The sequence below is a fragment of the Monodon monoceros genome, unplaced genomic scaffold (genome assembly GCF_005190385.1).
Source record: "Monodon monoceros isolate NGI ecotype Baffin Bay Population unplaced genomic scaffold, NGI_Narwhal_1 Super_Scaffold_4, whole genome shotgun sequence".
In the NCBI taxonomy this organism is placed as follows: Eukaryota; Metazoa; Chordata; class Mammalia; order Artiodactyla; family Monodontidae; genus Monodon; species Monodon monoceros.
In genome coordinates this window covers 55537682-55550483 of record NW_021703781.1, presented here as the reverse complement: position 1 = coordinate 55550483, position 12802 = coordinate 55537682, and the positions used below count along the sequence as shown (strand labels likewise).

Sequence of the window (12802 nt, the reverse complement as noted above, 5' to 3'; positions counted from 1 at the left end):
GAAGAAAAGGCCAATGAACTTCAGAGACAGATTCAACTGAAATAATCTGAAGAACAGAAAGAGTAAAAGAAAAAAGAACAGAGTCTCAGCCACCTGTGGGACAATTTTCAATGCTCTAACATTGTGTAATTGGAGACCCAGAAGAGAGGCAAGAATGAGGCACAAAAAGTTATAAAAATAGTGACCAAATATTTCTAAAATTTGGTGAAAACCATTGGCTTACTGATCTAAAATAAGCAACCCCCAGAAGATTAATACAAAAAAACCCAAAATCAGAAAACAAGACCTAGGCCCAACACAGTCAAAACTGCTGAAAACCAATAACCAAGACAAAACTTTAAATGCAGCCAAAGAAAAAAGGGATGCTGCATACATGGGAGTAACAATATAAATAATGGCAGGTTTTTCACCATAAACAATGAAGGTCAGAAGACAAGGGAACACTATTTTTTTTTTTTTGGCTGCACCTCGCAGCTTGTGGGATCTTAGTTCTCCGACCAGGGACTGAACTGGGCCCTTGGCAGTGAAAGTGCCAAGTCCTAACCACTGCACCACCACGGAATTCCCTGGGGAACATGATTTTTTTAAGTGCTAAAAGGAAAAAACTCAAACCAGGTTTCTTACCATTAGAAAAGAGAATTACAAATATGTAGAGGGAGAAATCTAAAACAAACTCTGTGTCACTGTATTGGAACTGGAGGTATCAGTGTGAACTCATGGTTTTCAAAACATATAATATAGATGTAAAATAAAAGTTAATGCTTAAATCTTGGCTTCTAAATATCATTCTTCACTAAAAGGAACCATAGTTCCCTGGAGAAATGGTTGATTCCAGGATTGGACAGGGTAAATACAAGATGAACCTGGAAACACTCAAGGAATGTTGGACATACATCAGAGGAGCATAGATGCCAGCCTAAATGGGCTCTCACTGGCCCAAAATGGAAGAGTATTAAAATAAAATAAAATATATTAATAGTTCACAATCTGTTGAATAAAATAAGACACATTTCTTGAAAGACACAAATTACCAAAACTGACACAATAAGAAACAGAAAATCTAGACGGCTCTATATCTATTAAGGAAGTTGAAATTATTAAAAACCACTCCACATAAATTTTAAAAAAATCTTCGCACAAAGAAAACTTCTGGCCCAGACAGTTTCACTGGTGAATTCTATTAAATATTAAGGAAGAAGAACATCAGGATCATATACAAACACTTTTAGAAAATGGAGGAGGAAGGAAAGACTTCCTTCCTCATTTTATAAGGCTCATTTTATAAGGCCAGCATAACCCTGACACCAAAACATGACAAAGACATTTGAAAAAAAACTACAGACCAATACCCCTCATGAACACAGACACAAAACTTCTTAATAAAGTCAATTAATGTAATTCTCCATATTAATAGAATGGGAAGGTGAATTTGACAAAATTAAACACCCATTCATGATTTAAAAAAAAAAAGACCTCAGCAAGGTAGGAATAAAAGGGAACTTCTTCAATCCCATAAAGGGCATCTAAAAAATTTCAACTAACATCATATTTAGTCGCAAAAGACGTAATACTCCCTCTCAACTGGGAACAAGGCGAAGATGTCCTCTTACCACATTTATTTAACATTATAGGGAGGCCTTAGCCATTCAAATAAAGCAAGAAAAAGAACAAAAGGCAAAGAGGTTGGAAAAGAAAAAAATTCTCTTTATTCACAAATGATAGTAAACAAGATCAACAGTCAAACACCAATTGCATTTATATAATATAGCAACAGAGAATGAGAAAGGTTTACAATAGCATTAACAAACATTAAATACTTAGGAATAAATCTAACAAACTGTGTAAGAAATGTACACTGAAAACTAAAAAACATTGCTTAGAAAAATTTAAAAAGACAAACGGAGATACAGACCCTGTCTGCACACTGGAAGACTCAATATTATTATTATTATTATTATTTTTTGCGATATGCGGGCCTCTCACTGTTGTGGCCTCTCCTGTTGTGGAGCAACAGGCTCCGGACGCACAGGCTCAGCGTCCATGGCTCACGGGCCCAGCCACTCCGCGGCATGTGGGATCTTCCCAGACCGGGGCACGAACCCGTGTCCCCTGCATCGGCAGGCGGACTCTCAACCACTGCGCCACCAGGGAAGCCCGACTCAACATTATTGAGAGGTTAATTCTACTCAAATGAATATATAGTTTCAAAAAAAATCCAAATCAACACCCCACAGACTTCTTTGTCATAGAAATTCTAACTTGATTCTAAAATTTACATAGAAGTGTAAAAGTACCTAGAATAGCTAAAACAATATTAAAAATTAAAATGTGGAGGACTCACATTACCTGATTTCAAGAATTATTAAAATTACAACAATCAAGACAGTGTAATATTTGGTGCAAGGATAGACACCTCTAAAAAAAATAGAGGACTTTGAGCTCATCTTCTGTGTCATGCAGGGACATGAAGTAGGAGTTGGTCAGTGCCTCAGACACTGTTACCCTTTGCTCTGCATACAGCAGCAAGCAGCCTCTTTTCCAGGAGGTTCAGAAATAGACTACACTTGTACAGCCAACTGATTTTTGAGAAAGGCACCCATGTAATTCAATGGAGGAAAGGAAAGCCTTTTCAACGATGGTTCCAAAACAACTGAATAAAAAAGTATGGGGATTGTACAACACAGAGAAGATAGCCAATATTTTAAAATAACTATAAATGTAGTATAACCTTTAAAAACTGTGAATCACTATACTGTACACCTGTAACATATGATACATCAACTATACTTCAATAAAAAATATAAATAATAAATGAGCAAACAAATACTAGCCAACCAAACAATCAGAAAATAAGCACAATAAAATGTTAACAATAAACTGCAGGAAAAAATAAATAAACTATCTTAAAAATTTTCAGTCAAAAAAAAGCATGGGGAAAATAATGAGCCCCAAACTCTACTTCACAGTACACTTAAGAATTAATTTGAAATGGATCAGACTTCAAGGTAAAAGCTAAAACTTATAAAGCTTCTATCACTAGAACAAAACCTAGAATATCTTCATAATCATGGGGTAAGGGTTGATTGACTGGACTTCATTCAAAAATTAGAAACTTTTCATCAAAACACACCATGAATAAACAGGCAAGATATAGACTGTGAGAACACATATCTGAAAGAGGACTATCTAGAACTCAATAATAAAGAAGACAATGCAATTTTTTAATGGCAAAAAACCAAATACTTCGCAAAAGAAAATATGTGAATAGTCAAAAAGCACATGAAAAAGTATTTAACACATGCTCACCAAAAAAGCTTAAAGAGCATTCATAGCAACTTCATTTATAAAAACGGAAATAGCTCAAGTGTCCATCAAAAGAATGGAAAACAAACTGTAGTATATTTATTCAATGGAATTTACTGTACAATAAAAGAGAATAAACCACTGATAAACACAGAAGTATAGATAAACCTCATAAGCATTATGCTGAGTGACAGTGAGACCCCCAACATGGATGATTCTATTACATAAAATTCAAGAAAGGCGAAACTAATCTATGACAGGAAGCTGATCAATGTTTGATTCATTGTGGGTGGGAAAACTGGGAAGGAGAACAAGGGAACTTTCTTGGGTAATGAAAATGTCCTATAGCTTGATTGGGGTGGTGGTTACACAATTGTAAAGACATCAAAAATTTATTGATTATGCAATTAATATCTATATAATTCACTGTATGAAAACTTTATTTCAATAAAAATATAAAAGTCTGCAGTTAATATTTAGGGGATAAAGTATTAGAGGTCTGTCCAGTTAATTAATAAAAATGTTATTTTATTTTTCTGAATAAAATAGTCATGGCAGGTAGAAAACTAATTTTTCCTCCAAAATTCCTTTTCCCCTCAGAAATGAGTATAACACACTCAGGGGAACATTAGGGAACCTGTGGGAGTTTCTAGAGTAAGGATATATATAGGTTTTTATTTTCTAGACATTCCATCTGTAAAATGGGTATATGATCTTCTTTTTCCCCAAAGGAAGTCACCTAGATTAGTAAACCAAAACTGATCACAGTCCTTAGACCACTCTGAAATAAAAAAGCTTTCTAAAGAATCAAATATTTTACATTCAGTATTTTACTATTATAAGACTCCTTCCAGCTAAATAAACTAGTGAGTATAAGAGCCACAGGCAAGATAGGTTCTGTACCCAGGCAACATCTGAAAAGGTAGCTTCATTGCTAAACCAGAGACAGAGTTTTGTGTTAGAGTACTTTAATATGTTTTTATATTGCATATAAAGCACATAAGCATAAACCAGTAAGATGCCTTGCTGAAAACTACCTTCTTTGTGAAAGCAGGCTGTAATTCTGAACAAGTTTTCAATTTTCACACTGCTGCTAGGGTAAAACATTTTAAAGAGTTTAATTTTTTACAATGGATTCAATGACATAGGATTATCTAACAAAGTAATGGCTAATCAATAGAAGGTTTAGTTGTCAGGTGAAACATATAACACACTAAAAGGGATTGATTGCCAGACTTCTCCTTATTTACTAGAAGGTATATATTTAAAATGACACAAACTTGTTACCAGGCTGCATTCTTTTAACCTTGCAAAAAGCTGCTTAAGAAATCTGTTCAGCAGCCGTATAGCAAAACAAGATACAGTTATAATGAAAATGGTTAGTAATTAGGGGGTGGGGAGGGGTACACAGGGACCTTCATATTTATATATATATATAAAATAAATACATTAAATCAAGTCCCCAGTAGGAATGTGGGATAGAAAAAGCAAACTGAAAAGTGACATCTAGGGAAGGTGGAACTGGGCTTTAAAAAATGCCACAATGATGCTACCAAATCTCATTCAGTAGATGCAAAGTTGTATCTGATCTCATTCCATGTTGCTCTTAGGGCAGATTTTTTAAGGATTCACACAACTGGATACAATAGCCCCTCCCACCTTTTTAATGGTACATCCAGATTAAGCACTGAACACAAAATAAATTAGGCCCATATGGACTTCAACCAACATATAAGCTGTTTCCTTTATAATTTATTCACAATATCTCAAGTCTCTATATGAAAATACACTTTTTATGGTCATTACAACCCAGGAGTTCAATAATATTTTTTCTACTAAGTCAGCGATTACACAATTTATCAAAGAACGATTACACTGAAATAAAAATAAAACAAAATACCAACCCCCTATACAGTCTTCCTTCCTCAAAGTAATTTTAAGAAAGCTCGTTATTAAATTGCTTGTTTTTGAAGAAGGGTTTTTGTAGCTAGACACATATTGCAAAAACCATTTTTAAAAAAAAAGTTATTAGACTCTGAAGGATTCAGCCAAAATGGGACGTTAAATAAACAAATCACTTCATCAGACTTGGAAAGATCATTTTTGTCTTACTTAAGGGACCTACATTAATTACCTTCAAGGTCTTTTTTATGGACTATTTAAAATAAGTACAATTTATTTATTTATTTCAAATGAGGTGCTTCTTCCAAAGTATTAAATAATGTCTACAAATGCAAAAGCATTTTTATAAATAGGTAATTAAAACAGATGACTAAAATTAAGTCAAGCTGCAAAACATTATCCACGATGCACTACGGTTTGTTTTTTTTTAATAAACATTTCAGGCAATTTTTTTCCATCCAAAGCCCAAAGCACGTCAGGAAAAAAAAAAGAGGTAGGAAGTTTCTTAGGGGGAAAAAACACACATATATAATGAAATAATGCCAAACCCCAAACTAAAGTATTTACAAGATAGTCCCTGAAGCATAGTTTGTCATATTGCAATTACACCTTGCCTACTGCCAAGACAAAGTGCTTACTATTGCCACTAGGGGGAGAAATGTCTTAACACAAAGCAAAGGCAGATAGGGAATGGATTTTCTTGAGCAATTATCAGAACAAAGCTCCCTTGGCTGTGTGTACCTTCTAATTACTCAATACAATTAAAATGACTAACCTAAAACAAATAGGAAAAAAATCTGTCTGCCTGATATCAGGGACTTCATTAAACCTTTCCCCCTCATCAGTCAAATTAGAAAGAAGGGAATGCCATTATATACAAACATTACAGAGCTATCAAAGGAAGTAAAATTCAGTGAGTTTCTCTCCCTTTTTTTTTTTTAAAGGAAGAAAAGTGGTTCTCTTGAAAAAAGAAATGTCGTGGTATTTACCCATCTGGATGCTGCTTGAAAACAAATTGTCCTCCAAAGAGCAGAAATACAGTATGTTTTCTCTCAGTTCACTGGCTTATGAATGACTTTTTGTTGTTGTTGTTTTGTTAATACACACGATAATGTCATTTTCTGTGTCAGTGATGTGGTTGTTCCTCCTACTCAGCCAACTGTATAAAGGAGCTATGCCAATCAGACCTCCATGCTTACGCTGGGTTGTTTTAACTTTTAAGTTCTTCACCGCTGTTTTTTGTGCATCTACTCCAAGGTAATGTTTAGAACAACATAGGAATTGGGGGGAGAGGTGGGGGAAGGTGGTAGGAAAGGAAAACAGCTACTTATTCCTTCTAAAAGGCTTATGTAGTTCCTTTTATAAGGCCCAGTCATTAACAGAAGATGACAACAGAGTCATTTTTCTTTCAGCTGACAATTGTGACATTTTTCCAGCAGCATGCAAGGTGTTGAAAACCTAGCAGCTGTTACCTCCTGGGATGAAGATACTTTTTTATCCTCCCTTGACAGTTTAACTCAGTGGGTCAGCACCTTTAAAGACTGCAAAGTATCCTTGAAGAGGATGGAAGCTTGAATTACTGCTCCCTCCCTAATCAATGTAAACCCTCACTGCAGGTGAAGTCTCCATCTATAGAGGTGCATGGGGGAGGAAAATGTAATGCCCTGAGCCAGATGGTTTTTATCTTGTTTTTAAAGAATAAAGGAACAAGCTAACAAGGGAGACAGCTACTTTGTTAGCTTCTTGGCCTCTCTCATGGCTTTGCATCCCCAGGGTTCCAGCTACACAAGAGAAAGAATACAGAAAAACGTAAACACTTAAAGAAATATAACTAGAGGGCTGGCATCATGCTGCTTTCAAAGAGTTGAGAGAGCACTACTCAATGCTTTATTTATCATTACCCACGGTCTCAGGATGGTAAGTGGACACATACACAAAGGGAATGGGGGATGGGAGAAGGATTAGACAGAGGTCACAATTTACTCAATTACAGAGAAAGGCAGGGTTGACAGATCCTATTAGCACCAATGTGAAGCAAAGAAGGAGTTGCATGTTGTAAGGTTATGTTTTCAAAAAGTAATGAGTACTTTCATGTATCCTCCCAGGCCTTTGCCCTTGTTTGCAGATATGAATAAAAGCTATGAACACATTTGCTATGGTTTTCTTGGCTTCACATTCTAGGAATAAAAGTAAAAAGAAAATTGTAGGTACTTTGTACGTCCTTTAAATAAATGTTTACACTTAATGCCAAGATGTCAGAAGATTATTCAAAAGCTGAGAAAATTTAAAGAATACATTGCATTTCTTTCCCCCGCCCTGAACTCTACTGCCTTCTGATGCTGGAAATGAAATGGAAAAGCAGGTATACAAAATGACTTGGTGACACAGGGAGTAATGTCTCGTGACTTTCTCCTTCAATAGTTTCTTTTTCTGCTAAGGTCTTTGTCAAGTTTTGGAATTATGGTTATGGTAACCTCATAATACAAGTCAGGGAGTGTTCTTTCCTTCTCTATTTTCTATTTTGGTGTTATTTATTCCTTAAACGTTTGATAGAGTTCACCAGGAAACCATATGGGCCTTTTGATAATTCAATTTTTTTAATAGACATATGGCTATTCAAATTTTGTTTCACCTTGTTTTGGTTTCAGTAAGTTGTGTTTTTCAAGGAATTCATCCATATCATGGAAGAAGCCAAATTTTTGGCTTAAAGTTATTTGTAATATTCCCTTTTACCCTTTTAATGTCTGTAAGAACTGTAATGATAATACTTCTTTCAGCTCCTCCAGTAGTTAAATAACTCCAAGTTTTAACAGGCAGTGGTCATATCCTATCAACAATGGTAAAACTATACTTTAGAATAATATATATAAGCTCTAAAATTAGTTTAAAACAACATTAAATTTATTAGAACATAACTTAGCATTTTAAAATCAGTGGTGAAAGAGTTCCTGAAACCCCATTAGAAATAGTCTGCAAAAGAATCTCAAGGGACTGGCCCACATGATGCAAATCCTACTTACATCAACACTAGGTAAAAGGCAGCTTTGACATCTTTTTATCTATAATAACTTGACTAAAGGTGGGGTGGGGGGAGCAAATGGCACTTCATTATTGTCATTTGCATTAGCGAAAAGAGGGAGTTTAGACAGCTTATATACTACATCCTACATTAAAAAACTTGGCGGTGGCATAATCAAGTTCAGGGCAATCCTGGACAGCTGCCCTGTGACCTGCTTCTATTGACCCCTGCTATTCATCACTCATCCCTAAGACTGAGAGGGCAAGCTCCTAGGGAGTGACCACCACAATAGACAGACACAAGCCAACAGTAATCTGGTTCGAGCAAAAAACCAGATGGCACTGCAATAAATTTACAAATCTGCATTCATGGGGCTGTTAAAACACCCAGAAGCTAAAAGACTCCGAGTGCCCCAGGAGGATCTCCTACTTCCCCGTTTCTAAAGGCCATTTCTCTTTCCAAGAACATTGAGTTCATGCTCTTCACAAAGAGAATGGAGATAAAACCCTTTACAAAGAAAGGAGGGGGAAAAGCCTCATGACCTAATTAATCTCCAGAGCTTGGATCTCAACACTGAATGACAGATATTAGAAAAATCAGTTTGGAGCACTAGGAGGACAAACAAAACAAACCCCAAAACGGTTGTTATATTAAAGCAGAGGGGGTAAAGAGAACCTGCTAAAAAAGCAATGAAAAAAACAACATTATTTCAAATACTGCACACAACAGATCTTGCAAGTATAAAATGATTCAATAATGTATGCATTTATTTTTTAAATAAATCAGATTAGTCCCATGTGTGACCTGCTGGTCCATCTGTATGTGCTGGACTTAATAGGCACGATTCTCTCTCTTGCTTCGGTTTGAAGTATGAGAGAGATAAATTTAGTTTAATTTTCAACAGATCAGCCTATCCATTTTCCAAATGGACCATCTGGATCAGCCTATTAAAATTAATTTATAACTTTGCAGAGTGAAAATTCGTTTGTTAGCTTAAATAAAGTTGCCAAAACTTTTTGTCATGTCATTGTTTTCTGACAGTTGTTTCTGTATAGTGGGGCAGAGTGTTTCCACCTCCAAATTTATCTTAATTCAATTTTGTCCTATATATTTAGATTTATAGATCAGGTGTTTATCTCCAAATAGTTAAAGCTCTAACTGAACAATATCAATCCCTGATCTTTTGGCTATTTAACAAAGCTTCCTGAACTGATTCAATTCTACTTACCACACAATTTTTATAAAAGAAATTTTACCCATCCAAAAATGTTTTAACATATAGTAAATAAAAAAGTAAATAAAAAATGAGTGTCACAATTTCAACTACTTTTCCCCTAAATTAACACTGTCTACAAGCTATAGAGTTAGAAGGCAGAAGTAGAAATGCTTTGGCAACACTGAGATCTGGGTTTCAAATCACTGACTTGCTAAATAAACAAGTCATCGAATCTCTCTCAGCCTCCATTTTCTTCATCTATAAAATGGAAATCATATCTAGCAACTTTACGGGGTTATTGTGAGAGTGAAGTAAAATAAGTATCAGGTTCATGGTAGGTGCTCAACAAATATTTAATCTATTCTCCTTTTTCTTAGAATAATGCCATAAATGCAAGTAAAATAATTTTTACTACTGCTGGCAATACTGTAAGAACTTGTTTTTGTTGCCAGTGAGGGATGGAAGATGTTAGAGGTTGCTACAGGCAGTGAGAAAAGCCAATATTTTGACCAAATGTTTTTGAACATTTTAATTTTTAAAAACAGAGCACCATGGAATTGAACTTTCAAAGAAAAAGTTTGAGGAGTGGGGGCACCGTGGTGAGTAAAAATTATTTTAAAGTTGTCATTAATAACGGCCTTTACTTCTAGAAAAAGCAAACAAATATTGCTTAGACTAAGAGGAGCTAACTTCATCATAGGTAGATCCCTTTTGATTATTATTTTTTTTTTAATGTATGAAAAATCTTAATAGAAAAGTAAGGTTTAAAGAGAACTATTCTACTACCTGCACTTAAGATGCACTTCAGGTTATTTTTCCTAAACAAGAAACTATTTCTTTGATTTTGTTTTCACTACACATAAACAATTGACTGCCCTGTACTTGTATACCTAGGATATTTTTTAAATGATTGGGAAAACAATGTAACTGACTGAAATTGATGGCTAGAGCCAGACCAACTTCAGAGTACTCTTAATTTAAGCTCCAGTACTTAACGAATGGCAAATTGAGGGTTTCCTATCTTTTATTTTGTTGTTGGTAGCTTTTTAAGTAAGACTGAATTTCATACCTGTCTAAGTGAATTCTTCTCTGGTATTATCTTCCTAGGGGGTTCGCCATTATTACAGTCTTCTCTCTCTGAGGAATTCTGTGAAAGAAAGTAAGCTTTAATTCAGTTCTCATTATCTTCAATCTTATTCTGTGGGAGTAAACTGAATTACATTTTTAATTCTGTAAGCTAGAATACCGTGTATATTTATGCATTTGTTCATTTGAAGATTTATATACATACAGACATACACTTATGTAAAGGAAAACATATGCCCATGTATATAAATAAATATATGTAGGGATCTAGGTGGAAAAGTATTTCATCTATATTTAAGCACTGCCTAGCAGATCATATTCATTATAAGTCTAGTTTATTGTTCTTTGGCACTGGACACAAGAAAGCGCCAGTCTATACTTAGCTGATAACAACTTAAACCAGGATTATTGCTTTCTCTTTTAAATAATTAGTTTTAAACCATACTAAATGTTTGGTCCAAGTTCTCATGTCTGGATCCTAAAAACAATTAGTTATTTCTCTTTCTCTTTTCTCTGATTTGATTTTCTTTTCTTTATTAAAAAGAGCATAGTGCTTAGTTAGCTCAAAGCAATAAAATTTATCAGTAGTTTAAGATTAGAGTCCACTCTTGCCATTATCACTTCAAACAGCAGCTACAAGGCCCTAAAACATCAGTGAGATTTTTAAATACTTAAAAAGAGGGAAATAAACAATTCAACTGCAAGCGAGTTCAGAGTTCTAAATATCAACAGAGTAAAAGCCAACCCACAAAATGGGAAAAAATTTTGCAAATCATTTACTGATAAAGGATTAACATCCAGAATATAGAGAGAAGTTGTAAAAACTCAGCAACAAAAAAACAGAACCTGATTAAAAAATGGGCAAAGGACTTGAATAGACATTTATCCAAGAAGATATACAAATGACCACCAAGCACATGAAAGGATGGTCAACATCACTAATCATTTCAGAAATGAACAGCAGAACTACAAGGTACTTCACATTCATTAGGTAGGCTACTATCAAAAACAAAAAGCAGAAAATAACAGGCATTGATGAGGATGCTGAGAAATTGTAACCCTTGTGCACCTTTGGCGGGAATGTAAAATGGTACATCAGCTATGGGAAACAGTATGGTTCCTCAAAGACTTAAAAAAGGAATTACTATATGATGCAACAATTCCAATTCTGGGTACATACTCAAAAAAACTGAAAGCAGAGTTTCAAAGAGATTTTTTTTTTTTTGCGATACGCGGGCCTCTCACTGTTGTGGCCTCTCCTGTTGCGGAGCACAGGCTCCGAACGCGCAGGCTCAGCGGCCATGGCTCACAGGCCTAGCCACTCCGCGGCATGTGGGATCTTCCCAGACCGGGGCACAAACCCGCGTCCCCTGCATCGGCAGGCGGACTCTCAACCTCTGTGCCACCAGGGAAGCCCTCAAAGAGATATTTTTATGTCTGTGTTCATAGCAGCATTATCCACAACAGCGAAAACGTGTAAGCAACCCAAGTGTACACTGAGGGATGAATGGATAGGCAAAATGTGGTATATACATACAATGGAATAATCTTCAGCCTTAAAAAGGAAGGATATTCTGACACAAACCACGACATGGATGAACCTTGAAGACATTATGCTAAGTGAAATAAGCCAGTCACAAAAAGATAAATGCAGTATGATTCCACTTATATAAGACACTTAGAGTGGTCAAAATCATAGAGACAGAAAGTAGAATGTTGGTTACCAGGGGCTGGGAAAAGGGAGGAATGGGGAGTGATTTGTTTAATGAGTAGAGTGTTGCAGTTTTACGAGATGAAAAGAGTTATGGAGATGGATGGGGGTGATGGTTGCACAACATTATGAATGTATTTAATACCACTGAACTGTACACTTCAAAATGTTAAAGGTGATAAATTTTATGTTATGTGTATTTTATCGCATTAAAAAATAATTTTAAAAAATCTGGTAACACATGTAAATCACTCTCTGCAAGATAAAATACAGAAAATCCAAGTACACATTATTTGGGCTCTATTTTCCACAATTACATGTGTAATGTTAACATTTTAGAATTTGCAGCTGATTTATTCATTACATATATTCATCACATTCTAACTGAGGAGTTACTTTTAGATCCAGAAATTATATCCAACATATGAGTTTATCTGAAAAACTTCGTCCAAGTATGAGATCATTATTAGAATATAGGATCATAACAGTGTTTTAAATTTAGGTATTATGAATTTTTTGCTTTGTATCAAATATTATATTTTGAAAGATATTAAAGGATAAATAG

General features: G+C 35.1%; 1 protein-coding gene across 9 annotated transcripts in view; it reads right to left on the bottom strand.

Moving 5' to 3' along the window:
* Positions 1–12802, bottom strand: part of BTRC (beta-transducin repeat containing E3 ubiquitin protein ligase) — a 182111-nt gene that overhangs the window by 76842 nt on the left and 92467 nt on the right. For 7 of the 9 annotated variants that reach the window (XR_003797006.1, XR_003797005.1, XM_029245099.1 and 4 more), the window contains one exon: positions 10510–10587. The exons of the other annotated variants lie outside the window; for them this stretch is intronic. Coding sequence is in view for 5 of the 7 variants with exons in the window: in XM_029245099.1 (XP_029100932.1) it covers positions 10510–10587 (78 nt within the window). In the remaining 2 variants the exon portion in view is untranslated. The remainder of the gene's footprint in view (positions 1–10509; positions 10588–12802) is intronic. 9 annotated transcript variants of the gene reach the window in all.